Here is an 18628-nt window from a genome sequence, read left to right as displayed (position 1 = left end):
TCTTAACTCTTGTAGAACTTTCTTAAAAGGGGCCTAATTTAGCAAGGGCTCAGGGGGTACTGTAGAGAAAGCAGCACCGGGGACCACCCCCATCAGCATTAAATGGGCTTATAACAGTGCCCATCTGAGAGTCCCTTGCTATCCCTGTGATTCCTTCCAGCCATTGCCCCATTTCTCAGCTTTCCTTTATAGCTACACTTGAAAGAGTTGTTTATAGTCTCCCTGTCTTCCCACTCCATCCATTATCTTAGGAACTCCGTTAGCCGTTTGTCCCCACAGTTCCCCAAAACTGTTGTCCATGATCAGCACACCAGTTACCTTGGTATATCGGATGTTGAATTCTCTGTCCTCTTTTTAGCCAACCCAACTCTCACTTATGGACACAGCTGATTGCTCCCTCCTGGAAACTTTCTTTACTCTTCTTGGCTCTCCAGATACCTCACTATCCAATCTTCTGACTTCTAAGTACCAGAGTCACCTGGGGGACTATCTTCCCGTCTCTCTTCTATCTGCATTCGCTCTCCAGATGGCCTCGTGCAGTTCCGTGTTCCAAGTACAGTTCTGGGCTCAGCCTCTTTATTGAACTTGAGTCCTGTAAAACCAACCACTTAATATCTTCACTCAGGTGTATGTTGGGTACCACAAACTTCAACACATCCAACGTAGCTCTTGATTTCCCTTCAGTGCACACACGCGCACACAGAGAGAGAGTGCACGCGCAAGATCAGACCCACTTTTCCCTCAGTCTTCCAGTAGAGAGGATTATCACAGTTGTTGTGGAATCTTCCTTGCCTCCTCCCTCCCTCTCCCATGTGCCACAGCCAGTCCGCAATCTTGTCATTTTTGTCTTCAAAATATATCTAGAGTCTGACCACCTCCCACCACCTCTCCCTGCCCTCACCCTTGTCCATTGTTTTCTGTTTCTATTGTCCAAGAGTTTTCTATCTTCTACTCCCCACCCCACCTTTCCGACTTGTTGCTATTTTTTTTTTTTTTTAACACATCTAGCACATTCTTGACTCAGAGCTTATGCATCTGCTATTTCCTCTGTCTGGAGAGCTTCCCTCCCCCAGATACGTGCATGACTCGTTTTCTTCAGGCCTCTGTTCCACTGTTTCCTTACTAGTGAGTCCTTCCCTGACCACCTGTCTGCCGTCCACCTCAGGTTGGGCTCACATGGGTGTCTCCTGGGCATAGAGGCTCAGAAGTGACTTCAGGTCTCTGTTTCCTTCTCGAGGTGCTCCTGAGTTCTTTTGTCTTTTTATTAAGTTTTTATTTTAATTCCAGTAAAGTTTCCATGCAGTTTTGTATTGGTTTCAGGTGTCCAGTATAGTGATTCAACCATTCTGTATGTTACTCTCTCATCATAAGTGTGCTCTTTAATCCCCTTCACCTATTTCACCCATCCCCCCACCCAGCACCCCTCTGGTAACCACCAGTTTGTCCTCTATAGTTAAGAGTCTGTTTCTTGGTTTGTGTTTTTCTTTTTTTTCCTTTGCTCATTTCTTTCTTTTTCTTTTTCTTTTCTTTTTTTCATGTTTGTTTATTTTTGAGAGAGAGACAGAGTGCGAGCAGGGGAGGGGCAGAGAGAGACAGAGAGAGGGAGACACGGGATCTGAAGCAGGCTCCAGGCTCTGAGCTTTCAACACAGAGCCAGACGTGTGGCTTGAACTCCCGGACTGGGCTGTGAGATCATGACCTGAGCCAAAGTTGGATGCCTAACTGTCTGATTCACTCAGGCGCCCCTGTTTTGTCTCTTAAATTCTACATGTGTGTGAGGTCATAGGGTATTTGTCTTTGTCTTTCTCTGCTGACTGACTTTGCTTAGCATGATACTTTTTAGCTCCATTCATGCTGTTGCACGTGGCGAGGTTTCATTCTTTTTTGTGGCTGAATAATGTCCGTGTGTGTGTACCACATCTTCTTTATCCATTCCTCTCTGGATGGACACTTGGGCTGCTTCCGTTATGTGGCTGTTGAAAATAATGCTGAAATAAACACAGGGGTGCATGCATCCCTTTGAATTAGCGTTTTTTCTTTTTTCTTTTTTGGGGGTGGGGGGTAAATATCCAGTGGTGCAATTATTGTGGATTGTGGGGTAGTTCTATTTTTAATTTTCTGAGGAATCTCCATACTGTATCCCACGGTGGCCGCACCAGTTTGCGTTCATACCAACAGTGCGTGAGGGTTCCCTTTTTTCCACAGCTCCTGAATTCTTAATAATTTGATTAGGCTTGGAAGAAGTGATCTCTGAAGTTTCTTTTACTTGAAAAAAACTCTGGTCACCGGGTTCTGGAAAAATGTCCTAGCTTCTGTATACACAGTTTTGGTCAGGAGGGAGGGAGAGAATCCATTCTATTCCAGACAGGCTACTGAGAACCTAACCTGGTAATATGATGAACGGTTTCCTGCTTCCAGTTTGGAATCGTGAGAAATTAGACTTCACAACTAGACTCCTGAAACTCAGTATCACACACACCGTAACGGTGACTTCAGTATTGTGTCAGTATCCGGCACAATTTTAAGCTCTACGATTTGTTAACAAAATTGTATTTGTGTGTGTGTGTGGCTGAACAGAGAAAAGAATCGAAGCCCCACGTGAGCACTCTTGGTTCACATACGTGTCCTCGCTGCACAGCATGTTGTCTGGTATGTGCCAGGTGCTCCAAAAATGTTTGTTGAGTGAATGAGCGAAGTGGATTCCTATCCAGCACAGCTTTCTAAGCGGGAAAAGAGCACTCTGTCTGGTTGGTCACACTCTCTCACATTGTAGGTGATAAGAGAAATCACTTGCACAGTAAGAGTTGAGCATAACGTGGCTAGTTTTTGCCCTTACGCCCATGCTTCTGCTTCCCTGTGCTTTCTAGGTCCCAAAGAGGACGAGAAGCCTTCGGCCTCAACAGCTGAGCAGACCGCCGTTCTTCAGGAAGCGGTTAGTCAGGATGTGCTTCCAGAACCGGTAGTCTCCCCCACTGCCTGCGCGCCCCACGCGGAACCCGAGGAGAAGCCAGAAGCAGCGAACTGTGAGGCGAACGATTTGGAGGAAGAGGAGGAGGAGGAAGAAGATGAAGATGATGAGCTGGAAGAAGAGGGGGAGGAAGAAGCTGACACGCCAAATGAAAGTTCTGTGAAAGAGCCGGAAATTCGGTGTGACGAGAAGCCTGAAGATTTGTTAGAGGAACCAAAAAATGTTTCGAAAGACGCTCTCGAAGGCTCTCCAGGGCTGACGCCTGTCAGCAGAACTCCTAAAACTAAGGAAGAGGCCAATGGTGATATGTTTGAAACGTTTATGTTTCCGTGTCAGCATTGTGAAAGGAAGTTTACAACCAAGCAGGGGCTTGAACGCCACATGCACATCCACATATCCACCGTCAATCACGCCTTCAAGTGCAAGTACTGCGGGAAGGCGTTCGGCACCCAGATCAACAGGCGGAGGCACGAGCGGCGCCACGAGGCGGGGCTGAAGCGCAAGCCTGGCCTCACGCTCCAGCCGTCGGAAGACCCGGCTGATGGCAGATCGTCCGGAGACAGCGTGGCTCCAAAGGACGACTCGACTCCTTCCGGTCTCGGGCAAGACTCTCTGCTCTTGCGTTCAGAGAAGGCTCCGCAAGAAAATGTCGGTTCTTCTGTTGCAGAAGAGAATGGGGAAGTGAAGGAGCTTCATCCGTGCAAATACTGTAAGAAGGTCTTCGGGACGCATACCAACATGAGGCGGCATCAGCGCAGAGTCCACGAACGCCATCTGATTCCCAAGGGCGTGCGGCGGAAAGGGGGCCTCCTGGAGGAGCCGCACCCCCCCGCGGAGCAGGCCCCGCCCGCCCAGAGTGTCTACGTGCCCAGCACGGAGCCCGAGGAGGACGGGGAGGCCGACGACGTGTACATCATGGACATCTCCAGCAACATCTCTGAAAACTTAAATTTCTACATCGATGGCAAAATTCAGACCAGCAGCAGCACGAGTAACTGTGACGTGATTGAGATGGAGTCCGGTTCGGCCGACTTGTACGGCATCAATTGCCTGCTTACTCCGGTCACGGTGGAAATCACTCAGAATGTAAAGGCCACACAGGCCCCCGTAGCCGACGATCTTCCTAAAGAGCCTTCCAGCGGCACGAACAGTGAGTCCAAGAAACGGAGAACGGCGAGTCCTCCCGCGCTCCCTAAAATCAAAGCCGAGACGGAGTCTGAGCCCTCGGTGCCCGCGTGTTCCTTACTGCCTCTCAGCATATCAACTTCGGAGGCGGTGTCTTTCCACAAAGAGAAGAGTGTGTACCTGTCGTCGAAGCTCAAACAACTGCTTCAGACCAAGGACAAACTAACGCCTCCTGCGGGCATTTCGGCCACCGAAATACCGAAGTTAGGTCCCGTTTGCGTGTCTGCTCCCGCGTCGATGCTGCCCGTGACCTCGAGTAGGTTTAAGCGGCGGACCAGCTCTCCCCCCAGTTCCCCACAACACAGTCCTGCCCTCCGAGACTTTGGAAAGCAAAGTGATGGCAAAGCGGTGTGGACCGATGCCGTTCTGGGTTCCAAAAAACCCAAATTAGAAAGTCATAGCAACTCACCAGCGTGGAGTTTGTCTGGGAGAGAGGAGAGAGAAACGGTGAGCCCGCCAGGCTTTGATGAATACAAAGTGTCTAAGGAGTGGGCAGCCGGTCCTACTTTCAGCAATGTGTGCAACCAACAGCCGCTGGACTTATCCAGTGGTGTCAAACAGAAGGCCGAGGGCACAGGCAAGACCCCGGTCCATTGGGAATCTGTATTAGACCTCAGTGTGCATAAGAAGGCTTGTAGTGACTCTGAAGGCAAGGAGTCGAAAGAAAACCATCTGGTGCAGCCAGCCTGCAGTGTCATAAAGAAAAAGAAGCCAACCACCCGCATGCTGCAGAAGGTTCTTCTCAACGAGTACAATGGCGTCGATTTACCCGCAGAGAATGCTGCAGACGTGACCCGGAGCCCGAGTCCTTGTCAATCCCTGGATCCCCAGCCAGACTCTGGCCTCGGCCCTGACGCTGGTTTATCGGCCCCCGTGGTCGAGTCCCCACCTGATGTCTCTCCTTCCTCGCCTGCCCTGCAGACATCTTCCCTTTCTGCCGGGCAGCTGCCTCCTCTCTTGATCCCAACGCATCCCTCCTCCCCCCCGGCCTGTCCTCCTGTGTTGACTGTTGCCACGCCACCCCCTCCACTCCTTCCTACTGTCCCTCTTCCGGCCTCCTCTTCTGGGGCGTCTCCCCGTCCGTGTCCCTCTCCGCTCTCGAATGCTACCGTGCAGTCGCCACTTCCCATTCTGTCCCCTACGGTGTCCCCCTCGCCGTCTCCCATCCCTTCCGTGGAACCTCTCACGTCTGCTGCTTCGCCCGGACCCCCGACCCTTTCCTCATCTTCTTCCTCGTCTTCTTCCTCATCTTCGTTCTCCTCTTCTTCCTCCTCCTCTTCCCCCTCGCCGCCGCCGCTCTCGGCAGTGTCATCCGTTGTTTCCTCTGGGGATAATCTGGAAGCTTCTCTCCCCATGATAACTTTCAAGCAGGAGGAACTAGAGAATGAAGAGCTGAACCCCAGGGAAGAGCCCCAGTCTGCAGTTGAGCAGGAGATTGTTCAGGAGACGTTCAACAAAAACTTTGTCTGCAATGTCTGTGAATCACCTTTTCTTTCCATTAAAGATCTAACCAAACATTTATCTATCCATGCTGAAGAATGGCCCTTCAAATGTGAATTTTGTGTGCAGCTCTTTAAGGCTAAAACTGATCTGTCGGAACATCGCTTTTTGCTTCATGGAGTTGGGAATATCTTTGTGTGTTCGGTTTGTAAAAAAGAGTTTGCTTTTTTGTGCAATTTGCAGCAGCACCAGCGAGATCTCCACCCCGATAAGGTGTGCACACACCATGAGTTTGAGAGCGGCACGCTCAGGCCCCAGAACTTCACAGACCCCAGCAAGGCCCACGTAGAGCACATGCAGAGTTTGCCGGAAGACCCTCTAGAAACCTCGAAAGAAGAAGAAGAATTAAATGATTCCTCTGAAGAGCTCTACACGACCATAAAAATAATGGCTTCTGGAATAAAGACAAAAGACCCAGATGTTCGACTGGGTCTCAATCAACATTACCCAAGCTTTAAACCACCTCCATTTCAGTACCATCACCGAAACCCCATGGGGATCGGCGTGACGGCCACAAATTTCACTACGCACAATATCCCGCAGACTTTCACCACTGCCATTCGCTGCACAAAGTGTGGGAAGGGTGTAGACAACATGCCAGAGTTACACAAACACATCCTGGCATGTGCCTCTGCTAGTGACAAGAAGAGGTATACCCCTAAGAAAAACCCAGTCCCCTTGAAACAGACTGTGCAGCCCAAGAACGGCGTGGTGGTTTTCGATAACTCGGGGAAAAATGCCTTCAGACGGATGGGACAGCCCAAGAGACTGAACTTCAGTGTCGAGCTCAGCAAGATGTCCTCAAACAAGCTCAAGCTAAATGCATTGAAGAAAAAAAACCAGCTTGTCCAGAAAGCAATCCTGCAAAAAAACAAATCTGCAAAGCAGAAGGCCGACCTAAAAACCGCCTCCGAGTGCTCCTCGCACATCTGCCCGTACTGTCACAGAGAGTTCACGTACATCGGGAGCCTGAATAAGCACGCCGCTTTCAGCTGCCCCAAAAAACCTCTTTCTCCTTCCAAAAAAAAAGCTGCCCACTCATCCAAGAAAGGTGGACACCCGTCACCTGCAAGTAACGACAAAAACAATAGCGGCCACCGCAGGCGGACCGCGGACGCTGAGATCAAGATGCAAAGTGTGCAGGCACCCCTGGGCAAGACCAGGGCGCGCAGCTCAGGCCCGGCACAAGTCCCGCTGCCCTCGTCGGCCTTCAGGTCCAAGCAGAATGTCAAGTTCACGGCTTCGGTGAAGTCCAAAAAGCCAAGCTCCTCCTTAAGGAACTCAAGCCCCATAAGAATGGCCAAAATAACCCACGGCGAGGGGAAAAAACCCAAAGCTGTGGCCAAGAATCATTCTGCTCAGCTCGCGAGCAAGACGTCCCGGAGCCTGCACGTGAGGGTACAGAAAAGCAAAGCCGTCTTACAGAGCAAATCCGCTCTGGCCAGTAAGAAAAGAACAGACCGGTTCAATGTAAAATCTAGAGAACGGAGTGGGGGGCCAGTCACCCGAAGCCTCCAGCTGGCAGCTGCTGCCGAGCCGGGCGACAGCAGGAGGGAGGATGGTGGTGGCAAGCAGGAGCTGAAGGACTTCAGGTAAGCCGAGGCTTCCAGGGCCACAGGAGAGCCGAGCTGCCGAGCGCGGGGGGGAAGACGGTCAGAAGACAACAATATTCTTGCCCGATGGCTGTTTTTTCCTTTTTTCCTGTAGAATTTTGACATAAGCATTTAAAGGAAGTAGCTGTTGGTTAATTACGTTGGAGGCACGAAGAAGGGTCACTGCTGGGCTGCCTCAGCCACGAATTCCCAGCTTTTGTTTCAGACCTAGGACTCAGCACGTGGTACCATTTCTCTAACAGGGCCAGTTGTGAATTGAACCATGAAAAGCGTTCAGAATCACAAGTACCCTATTAATGAAAAGATGAAATTCTCTCACACTTCCTTCGTATCTCGGGTAACATCTCAGTGTCTCTTGTTATTATTCCGGATCATAGATCATTGCTTAGAGTTAAGGTAGATCATTGAGTTCATTGAAACCACACTGCAATCTTGTTGACTATTTCTGTGACTGGAGCCTAGTTACAGTCACTGAGGATGCTTTTATTATCATGTCTTCTTTTTATTGTGTTTTAATTTGAAAAACTTGCTTCAGATTGGTTATGGAACAAAACACGACACCATATTCCTTTTTAAGATGCCTTACGTCCCCTGACCCGCGCCCCGCCACCAGGTATAGGATAATGAAACAGGCCAGATTCTGAAGAAAGGAGAGGAGGGGGCGCTGAGAGCCGTGCGGAGCCGGGCAGTTCCCTCGGGCCGGTGTGGCAGCCCAGGGCAGGTCAGCCCCGTGGGTCAGCGCCTTCGTTCCCCCAGCAATGGTGTAAGAGTTCGTCTTAGGTGGGAGGTGATTTCACAATTTTATTCCGTGTCCTCCCCGTATTAAGACTGTCCTCAGCGACACATAAAAACACAGGGCAGTAGTTCAACTTGTTATATTGGCTTCTCAGACTTTCCAAGTTACTCAAGTAACCCGAGTTGATAGGAGTTTCCTGCATAATGCCTACAGGTGAATCCCGCGTGAAGTGCTCAACCTCAGAATTTCTGTAAGACACTCTAAAAGCTTGTCCTTTCAGGGTGAGCTGCTGGGCTCTAGGCTTTCTTGGCGATCACTTTCAGTGTCTGAAGCTCTTCGGTGTTTCAGGCAAACCATTAGAGTGAATTCTGGGGCGTGTCTGCCGTTTCGGAGACTCGGAGGTGCTGTTCTCAGCGCGCAGGTGATGAGGTGGCGTTCTTGGGGCTGGTGTGCCTTACGTGGTGGCTGAAGAAAGAGGTGGAGAAGGGTCATTAGCCAAAGGCCGATTGGAATGATTTACTGTAGGAGTGAAGGGTTCCATTTCAACAAGCGATTTTCGTAAGTGAACTAAATGATCAGTTGTGATAGTTCCAGTTCGGCATCTGGTCTCTGGCCACGGCACAGGCCTGTGTGTAGCATCTTGGAGCTTCGCCCTGGTGAAAATATGCACCTGTTTATCGGCTGTTCAAGCTGCCTGCCTGTAGCAGTTTAACGGCGTACCTGTTTGTGCTCATTCTGTGTTCCGGAAGTTCCACAACAACAGGGTGTTCTTAAGCCGAGTTTTGTTTTTTTTTTTTTTTAAGGTTAGAGAACCAGAAAATGCCATCATGTTCACTGACTATACTGAAAAAACATCTCCCAGGTGGTTGATGCTTTAGAATGTACTGTGTGCATCCCTGTTTGTCTGCAATATTACCTAAAAGAATCACTCATTTTTGTACTGGTTCCTATTTCTACAATTCAAGAGTGAGGTTATGAAAAATCAAAGTACTATAAAGAGAAACTCTCTGAGTAACCATACAGTTATGAGGTTCATTCCCTTAGCTCTTCCTCCTCCAGTGCTTTTTTGAAGAACCCTTAACAGTGCAAAGGACCAAAGTGCCTAATAAAATTGTGTCTCTCTCCTTTGCTCCGGTTTAATTTTCATTATTTTGCTTTATTTGATAGTTAACAGGGGGTTACGTTGCTGGACTGGATTGAGCCTAAAAGGAAACACGGAAGAGTCTGTTAAGCAAACATGGCTATCGTTTCTGACAGGCAGATGGGAGCAGCAGGCCTCCCTGTTTGCAGGAGTCGCTGGAACTGTATTGTGGGCACATCTGAAGGATGTGTGTCTCACACGGGGAGCTGCTTACAAGTGACCATAAACTTGTGAAGTATTTTTGGGACGTAAAAACCAAATGTTCAGTAGGACATCATACTTAACTCATCTGGACACAAGAGTGGGCATTTCCTCAGAGAGTTTATTCTTCTTAGCGCCTTATACAAGGTGCATTAGGTATGAAACCGGGATTCCTGAGCTCTGGCCTGGGGAAGGTGGTGGGTCATCACTGGCCAGCCCAGGGCTCTTGGAAAGCCAGCCTCATCATCCTCGCAGGTTGGACGTGTTACACTGGAAAGGAGCTGTTTTAATCTGTAGTCTCTGTCCTTTCTCAATATGTTCCTGCTTGTAAATTTTATTCAGGGATGGTGTCATGGCGCATATTTAGAAATACTTGCTTTGACTTTGTTTTCAGCATTAGCCCCTTGCGTATTCAAGGACCTCACAGAACTGGCAGCACATGTTTTCCTGGGTGTTTCGTTAAAACAGACTGATGAAGAGCTAGTCTCCAGCACTCAGACATTTTACATTTAAATGCCAGTTGAGGATTCCACAGGTTTTTGAAGCCATGTGAGTGAAGTCAGAGTTTCCCATTCAGTGCTGAGGGTTCAGCAGAACTTGCCAGTCGGTCATTTCCTGGAGCACAAGACATTGTGCCAATCAGGGTGTCAGAAAGACCTGTGTTCCAAATCCTCCTCTTAGGACAGAGCAGCAGAGGGCACCAGGCATGCCACCCTTCTTTAGGTTGTCCTGTCACACCTTTCAGCCCAGTGAACCCTGTGTTGGGCTCCCCTTCCTCAGTTAGCAGCCGGAACCCCTCTGCGTCCTATGGGACCGAAGTTCCATCTGTCACTGAGGGCTCATTGCCACCTGGCGTAAGACAGAAAGACGAGGAGAGAGATGCATTCTCTCCTCCTATCTACCCCTCTTCAGTCTTTGTAAATTTCAAGGTGTTTTTACATTTTTTTAATGCTCCTTTTAGAGCAGCTTCTAAAAAGTACTTATGTTCCCATTGAACACTAAAAGGTGAAAAGGCAAACTGAAATAACAGACCAAGTTTTCCCATTTGCCATGAATTGATTTAAAAACTACAGTGATGCTAATTTTTTTACATGCCCACCTCTGCCATACACCAGTCCAAAGAGACCCGCTTGTGGTCCCTTCCAGCCTTTTTTGCGTAGGATGCCCAGGTTCCTGTATACCTTCAGAGGTGTTCTTTTGCTGTCATGGTAACATCTGTTGAATGGTCTGCTTGTCTTTTCCTGAACGTGGTCAGTTCATACTGGGTTACGTTGCGTTGGCATTTATCTTCAGTTTTCTTGTTTTCTAGGAACTTCCTGTAGAAAAGCCCCCAAACAAAACAAACTTTAATTGACTAAATAAGACATTGCATGCTCAACTTAGGATAAGCACTACAGCGAAGGATACGAAATCTGCCAAGCTTGCGAGGCCAGTTGAAGCTGTCTCGCAAATCCTAACACAACTGATTGTCGGCAGGCTTCTTGTTGCCCGGGTTAGGGTCAGGGTCTCCTGCTTCGCTGGAGCCCGGCTCCTGCCGTGTGCCTGGCTCCTGGCGTGTGCCTGGCTCCTGGGTGATGGGGCTACAAGGAGGAGGGCACGTCGCCATGGCACTGGGGGCTCGGATCTAAGTGCGGCCCTGGCGCTTGGCACACAGCAGAGAAAGGAACGATTTGAACTTCTTACCTTGCAAAGCAAGTTCAGTTTTAGGAGAAGTTTTTGTAGATTTCAGGGATGACAAATTCTGATGCACTCATTCTAGAATGTTTTGGTCACACACCAGCTCTTTATGCCTTTCTTTTAAATGAGTTCTGTAGGGAGAGGCACTTAGCGTCTTGCAGCCTTTTTTTTTTTTTTTTTTTGTTTTGTTTAAATATATATCACAAGCAGATTGCCAGCGTAATGGAGAGGAAACCAGATCAGGATCGGATATGGACTTTTTAAAAAATGCTTTATCCAGCATCATGTTTATATATCCAAATGGACCTTGTCCTCTCGGTTGATTATCTGGCACTAATTCATAACCATTATATTACCGGACACTGCGTAGCAATATGTCCGCGCCCAGGATGCACCCCAGGCCTCTCTAGATGCATATCTACACGTAAGTATAAATGAATTTATACATGCCAGGTTTTACACTTCGGTCTCTAAGAGCAAAAAACCCACAGATTGGCCTCTTCCAGAGGATGTAAGTGTCATTTCTCCGTGCATTCTATGCCTCCCTTTTTAATGACTGAGTTGGTGGAAAATGGCTTGGTTTTATTCATGTTGATTTTTGTTCTCAACTTTAAAAGTAATCTACCTCTGAAAATGTAGTTTGATGCTTGTTCGGTGACTTTGTGCCACTTCAATCCTCTCACGACCATTCCCGTTTTGTTACATTTCTGTTATGGGGACTTTGTGTTGAAATGTTGTGTAAAGCATTTGTAGCAGTTTAAAAATAAAATATTTAAAATTATTTAAATTGTTTTGGACACTTCAATTGTATTATATATGATTTACGTTTTACATTTCTGTTCGCGTTGTTAATCTGGAGAGTGTTCTTGTATTGAAGTTTGCTGTGAGTTGTTTTATTGTTCTTGTTGGAGAGTGATATAAAAGACTATTCTAACACAAACATTAAAATTTACAATTTGACGTACAAAAGGGGTTGTCCGTTGACTTTAACCGATGTAGCCTTGAGAGAGAGAGAGAGAGGGAGAGGGTCATTATAGACAGGCGTGCCATTCGCTATTTTCCCCCTTCTGGCGTGAAATAAATCATTGAGCTTGTCAGCTGTATAAAGAGTGTGTTTATGCTGTTACCAGCGAGCACTTAATAACTAAGAGGGGATTCAAGCGATACGTTTTATATCATTGTAACCAATAAAACCACTTTCTAAACCCTCGTGAAAGGACTGCTTTTGTACATCCTGGGGAGCAGTGAGGGAGGAGGCCGAAGGGGCGGGAGGAGCCGCGGAGGCTGCGCTGTGCAGAAGTGCGGCGGGCACAGCCCGCCCGGACCACCTCTCTTCCCTTGCTCCTGTTTGGCAGTCACTGAACGTTAAACTCACATCCCGTCTAGAGGGTAGACGCGCAGTCGGGACCGTGGTGCTGAGAAATAACCTTGTGAACTCCTTTTGCCAAGAGGGAAATAAAGAATTTCCTACGTGGGGTCTCCGCTTCCTCTCTGCTTGGTAACTGTTCACGCTAGTTTGGGGGTTTTTATTTTTATGAATCCCTGGAAGAATGAAACAGGCTGTAACATTTGTATCAAGCTTAATATGGAATTGCTGTTTTGTTTGTTTGTTTTTAATTGATTGAAGATCAGCAGTTTCATCAAGCCCTCCACGGCAGCCCTTGCTTTGTCATACCTTCTTCCTGTCTCTGCGTGTTCTTGCGTCCGAGGGAAAAGCAGTGAAGCTGAAGGTGCGAGCGGCCTGCCTTGGCCAGATGGTCCCACCTCTGGCCGAGGATACTCCTATGTTGCAAAAACCCAGGGACGAGGAGGCATGTGGGGGGGAGGGGCGGGGGGAGAGGGGTGCTGAGGGAGCTTTGCAATAGCTTTCGGTGTCCCCTTGTTTTAAATGTTCCGCTAAACTGAGCACCGAACTCGCCCAGTGTCCCGTGCAGGAGCTGGGCCTTGTGAGATGAAGCGCTGCCCTGGGAAGGAGAAGCGGGTTTCCGTCCTGTGCTCCTCGTTCGTCCCTCCCTCCACGTGCCAGTTAACAGGCGTCTAACAGGTGCCCTCCGCGTCCCTGCCAGTGGGCAGGTTCTTTTACCCTCCAAATCTCAGTTCCCAATGTGCCCAAGTGGGTCACGGATGAGATGGTCTCTGAGCCTTCCTTCCAGAAGGAGGTCTTTTTTTTTACTGGGTATGGATGCTCACAGGCTGTCTCACCAGACTGAAAAGAGCGGGACTGGGTCTGTCTCCTTGGGCCCCCGGTGCTGACAGCAGTGCTGGAGCGTGACAGGCACACGGACAGTTCCTCGGGAGGAGTCCCCAGGAAGCCCTGTAGCTCCCACCCCGCCAGGAACGAGCCGCCCGAGAGTCTGGTTGCTTTTACTCTTCGTGGAGTGCAACGTTTTAAAACATTCAGAAGGCTGGTAATTGAAGCCTTACGTTTTTGCTCTTTTGAAGCACCTCTCGTTGTGATTACAAACCCCTCTCTGGGCTGGCTGTTTTAACCTGGTTGCTGCAGGTGCTTTCTAGTCAGATGTTCTACAGAATCACGGTTTACTGAGCACCTACTGTATACCGGGCTGTGTTGAGGTCCCTGGTTACATCAGCGGATTAAAAATCCTGGCCCTGGTGGAACTTTACATTTGTTTGGCCGTCTCCCCTGTTTATACTTCCTATGGAAAATGTCACTTTGTCACAGCTTTCCAAAGGCTGGGTGCTCAAGAAGATCCCTCTAACTGCATATTTGAGGATGGATGTCTAGTTGGCTGCAGCCTTTTACTACTTGGTGAAAGTGACTTTAGTAAAACTGTAGCTCAGTTACTGCGTCTGCTACTCAGGTGGATTTTGATTTGATACCAAACCTTCGAATGGACCGACTTTATCCATAAAGCATAGACGTTGACCTCGAGAGTGGAGTGCAGGTGGGTGAGAGAAAGGCGGACTTGGATGCCAAGACCACATTTATTTATTTATTAAAAAAATTTATTTTAATGTTTTATTTTTGAGAGAGAGAGAGAGAGACAGAGTATGAGCGAGGGAGACCCAGAATCCGAAGCAGGCTCCAGGCTCCAGGCTCCGAGCCGTCCGCACAGAGCCCGACGCGGGGCTCGAACCCACGGACCGCGAGATCATGACCTGAGCCGAAGTCGGATGCTTAACTGACTGAGCCACCCAGGCGCCCCAACCGAGGTGGCATTTTAAAGACCGGGCTGATGGTTAGAGGAAGTGGTTTGCCACTTGTCCTTGTTTAGGAAACCCAGTAGCCTGTGGCCTCTTCCCTACCGGGTGGCAGCAGCCCGCTGCTCCCCCTTCGGGAATCTCCTCCTTCAGAGACTGTCTCCGGAAAGCACCGTTGAGGAGTGTGTCGTAGAGTGTAGACAGCGATCAGGTGGCCTGAGAGACTTGGGAGGTGGGGGTGGCTGGAGGGGACCTGGCGGGGATTGGCACGCTTGTTGGGCAGCAGGCCCGGCTGTCAGACGACGACGAGGAGCCACAGCCCTGCTGTCACGTGCTCGCCTCTCAGACTTTTCACCTAGAGAGGTGCCAGACGACCGGCTCCAAAGCTCTACGACCAACCTTTTAAAATAGACCGTGGGTGGGGCCTGGGTAGTCTGTCGTTTAAAGCCCCAGGTAATGTCAGCAGGCGTTGAGGAACCAGTGAATGGAGGTGGGGGAAAACGAGACCGTTAGTGTAGCCCTTCATGGCTCGAGCACTGATGTGTTGCTGTCTGAGCGTACAGTTCCCCTGCCGGTATTGTCTCGTCTTTCCCATTTTTCTGAAGGCGGTAGTGGGGAGGGGTCACCTGGGAGGTGGGGAGTAAAGGGCTAGTCTTGAGCCCTGGGCTGGGCTGTAGGTTATGGAAAGAAGAGGCGACCGGCCTCGGGAAGAGGAAGGTCGGCTGGGTGTGCAGTTTCTTCTCAGCCAGTATTCCAGGGTCACAGCCCCTGTTGGGTCCCCTCCCTCCTGGTGCCTCTTGACCTTCTTCTGGGAGTTTGCCTACAAGATGCAGGGCCTTTATGCTGTGCTAGGAGATAAAGAAAAAATAACATAGTAGGAGCGAGATCCAGCTGGTGGTCATGATCTCCATGTTACTGTTAAAATTCTTTTTTAGCCAAAATGAAAACAGTGTCAGGAAAGGTTTGACGGAACAAGAGAGATTTGAGTGGGTGTGACAGAGGGAAACCTGGAAAACTGCTCATTGGCGTATCCGTGGCCCGGTCTCCTGTCTGGGGGCTGCCCAGGTCCCCCACTGTGTAGCCCCTTCCCGTCTCCAGCCACACGTGCAACCCCAGCTCTTCCTCCCATCTTCCCAGCCTTGTGCTTGCTTCCTTTCCCTAGTGGTTTTGGAAACGACCTGATGAGCCTTGCGGACTTGACGACTTTCGAGTGCTTTCTGTGTTTGAGGGACCGTGCTTAAGCGTCTTTCAAACTTGACGATAGCACCTCGAAGTTGGTATCGTGTGCAGATGGGGAAATGGACCCCGGGGGAGTGATTTCCTTCAGAGACCACACCACTCTCAACTGGCCAGTTGGGATTTGAACTGCCTCCAGGCTACGCCATCCTGTTGATCGTTTTTATGGTTATCTATTATATGTATTTTTTTTTTTTTAAGTTTCATTTCCTCTAAACTTCGAATACAGGACTCGATACTTTCTCTACTAAGAGCTTTCTGGCTTAGTGAACAAGTAGAACCATCACTGTGGGTACGGAGTCTTCCCGGTGCAGCAAGACTGCAGACAGGAGCTGTCCCTTGGAGACCCGCGTCCAGCTTCATGCTGACCGCGGAATACGCTTCTCCCTGTCCCGGACCTTTCAGCTCTGACTGGCTTTGTAGGTCATTCTTCTTACTCATGAAAAATCTGCTTAACAGAAGCCAAGCTCGTTATAATAATAGCCTTTGATTTTGAAGGTGGTTCTAAAGAAGGCCCGGGCGTCATCAGGAGTCCTCCCTCAAATGTCACGTGAGAACCTTGACCTGTTGGGGCATTAGCCCAGAAAGATAGTAGTTGGTCCAGGCTTGCCTTCCCACCTCAGCAAAGAGTGCTGAAGAAAGGGTTGTTCGTAACTTTCTGCGGGTAGTTATTTCTGAAGTATAGGATTAAGAGCCTGGAGGGTATGTGTAGGTTTTGTTTCCTTTCCTGGTTAAGAATAAGAATAGGGAAAAGCTGTCATGACCGTGCATTAAATTTACTTGCAGTTGAAAAATTACACTCTGTTGTGAGCCACGTAAAGGGTTTTGGAAGTATTTTTATTAGAGTAAACTTGCTGAACTGTTGGGATAATAGCATTTGTCCATGCTGCTGTCTTCCGGCTTGTATAGAAAGTGACCCAAAATTCAGGCAGATGTTCCAGAAAACGTAAATATCTTATGGGAAGAGTTAGTGCCTAAATGTGCCTTCCCGTGTCCAGCTCACCATGTGCCACAGGAAACCACAGTGATGACCTGCCCAGTGAGGGGGGCGTTTCAGTAGTGAGAGAACGCTACGGTGTTTTTTTGTTTTTTTGTTTTTTAAGTAAAAAAATTTTTTTCATTAATGTTTATTTTTTTTTTTAATTTTTTTTTTCAACGTTTATTTATTTTTGGGACAGAGAGAGACACAGCATGAACGGGGGAGGGGCAGAGAGAGAGGGAGACACAGAATTGGAAACAGGCTCCAGGCCATCAGCCCAGAGCCTGACGCGGGGCTCGAACTCACGGACCGTGAGATCGTGACCTGGCTGAAGTCGGACGCTTAACCGACTGCGCCACCCAGGCGCCCCATTAATGTTTATTTTTGAGAGAGAGTGTGTGAGCAGGGGAGGGACAGAGAAAGAGGGAGTCCCAGAATTCGAAGCGGGCTCCAGGCTCTGAGCTGTCAGCACAAAGCCCGACACGGGGCTCGAACTCACGAACCGTGAGATCCTGACGTGAGCTGAAGTCAGACGCTTAACCGACTGAGCCACCCAGGCGCCCCTCCGGTGGGTTTTAAAGTATGGATTTATGCCGTGAGTCAGAACACATTTACGCTAAGCACATTTCCGTACCCACGTTTAGACAGGCACCTGTGTCATAATCTGGAATTCTGCTTGGGTAACTACCGAGTCTTAGCATTAAATCTAAATGTAAACTTTGAATAGGAATCACTGGAAAAAAAAGACCTGGTGTTTGTTATACAGGTAAGTTAATAACAAAAGGGGATTTGGGCCTTAGGATATAGTTGGGGCAATTTTGTTTTTTAATTTAAAAATAAGAACTTCAGTTTAAGATCATTGCATTTGTTGTCGTATTTAATAATTTGCCCCCGGTACACTATTTTAACATTCTTTGTCGGAATGAAGTTATTTGAGACTCATATGGGTTCGATTTTCCTCGCAGTAACATTCTGCTCTCACTTGCTTTTTATAATCACATCCAAACCTTGCCAACCCAGCTCGAGTTCAGGAACATTTTCATATGGCTTCTATTACCAAGCTATTATTGGACTTGTGAATTTAGGCACGTTCTCCTGGAGTGTTTGAGTCGGCCAGCCATTCAGAAAACATCTTCAATGGCTAGTCTGGGTCACGAGGGTGTCGGGCTGCAGATCTGATGGACTCTGTCTGTGTGCAGGCCCCCAAGAGGGCTCTGGGGTGTAGCCGGCCGCCGTGGGGCGCTGGGGGTGCTCCTTGGCCCAGCTTGTATGCCGGGCCCTGTTCTGACTGTCCAGCGGCACTTGTCTGCTCTGAAGCTCCCCCACCACCTGAGGGAGATAGCATGTCCGTTTACAGAGAAATCGACCACATCTGAGGGACATGGTCACTGGGTTTATGTCCCACAGCTGTAGCTGTAAGGGGCGCCTACAAACAGGCCATTTGATTCCATGCCCTTAACTACAGTGACACCACCCGATTCACCTTCCCCGCTTGGGTTTTGCACGGCTATCGTGTCTCCCAAATGACTGGTGCTGATGTCATCGCCCAGAGCGGGGGTTTGTTGCAGAGGCTGTGTAGCACAGTGGGAATAAACAGGCCTTGAACCCTAGTGATCTGGGTCTCAGTTCTCCTGGGACCCGCTGGTAACTGAGGCAGGGCAGGCTGCCGGCCGAGCCTCGGCCGCCTCACCTGCAGGTGGCTGTATCGAACGAAGGTCAGGTGTGTGCTTAGGACGCAGTAGCTGCTGGCCATGGTGGTGGTGATGGTGAGTCCTCCCCGTGGTAGACCCCAGAAGGCCCTGCCCCACTAAGGAAGCCCGCAGCCTAGCAACCATCCTGGTGGGAGGGGTGGAACTTGAGTGATGGTGATCCCTGAGCGACTCTTGGAAGAAGCTCCTGAAGAAACTGCTCATGCTTTTCAAGGCCTTGAAAGGAAAAGGATTACTTCATGGCAACTGACAAGCATCAGTTTATATTGGTTTCCCCAGAACAGACGAGATTAGAACTTGCGTCAGAACGTTAGAAACAGTCTTGAAGTCTTCCAGGGCGGGCTCCTTCCCTCCATCGAGGCGCACCGAGGTGTCGGGGAGCCCTTGGCGCTCTGGCCTCCCTGGAGACCCTCACAGTAGCAGTGGGGGTCCATGTAGAGCTTTGGTCCAGGGTGGCCGGCCGTGGCCACACAAGAATGGAATTCAAGGTTGAGAACTTTTCCAACGCCCTCTGGCCTTCC

At 49.2% G+C, this 18628-nt stretch overlaps 1 protein-coding gene across 8 annotated transcripts in view; it reads left to right on the top strand.

The window, feature by feature from the left end:
* Positions 1–18628, top strand: part of PRDM2 (PR/SET domain 2) — a 109002-nt gene that overhangs the window by 65329 nt on the left and 25045 nt on the right. For 6 of the 8 annotated variants that reach the window (XM_047082921.1, XM_047082923.1, XM_047082920.1 and 3 more), the window contains one exon: positions 2868–7245. The exons of 1 other annotated variant lie outside the window; for it this stretch is intronic. In XM_047082921.1, coding sequence (XP_046938877.1) covers positions 2868–7245 — 4378 coding nt within the window. Of the gene's footprint in view, positions 1–2867; positions 7246–9169; positions 12227–18628 lie in introns of those variants that run through there. One more of the 8 variants, XM_047082922.1, reaches the window with a different exon arrangement.

Source organism: Lynx rufus, unplaced genomic scaffold (genome assembly GCF_022079265.1).
Source record: "Lynx rufus isolate CCGP_SWC_20201006 ecotype Redwood Valley unplaced genomic scaffold, mLynRuf1.p SCAF_2, whole genome shotgun sequence".
NCBI lineage: Eukaryota > Metazoa > Chordata > Mammalia > Carnivora > Felidae > Lynx > Lynx rufus.
Note: the sequence above shows the minus strand (reverse complement) of the source record. Positions and strands in the feature narration are given on the sequence as shown.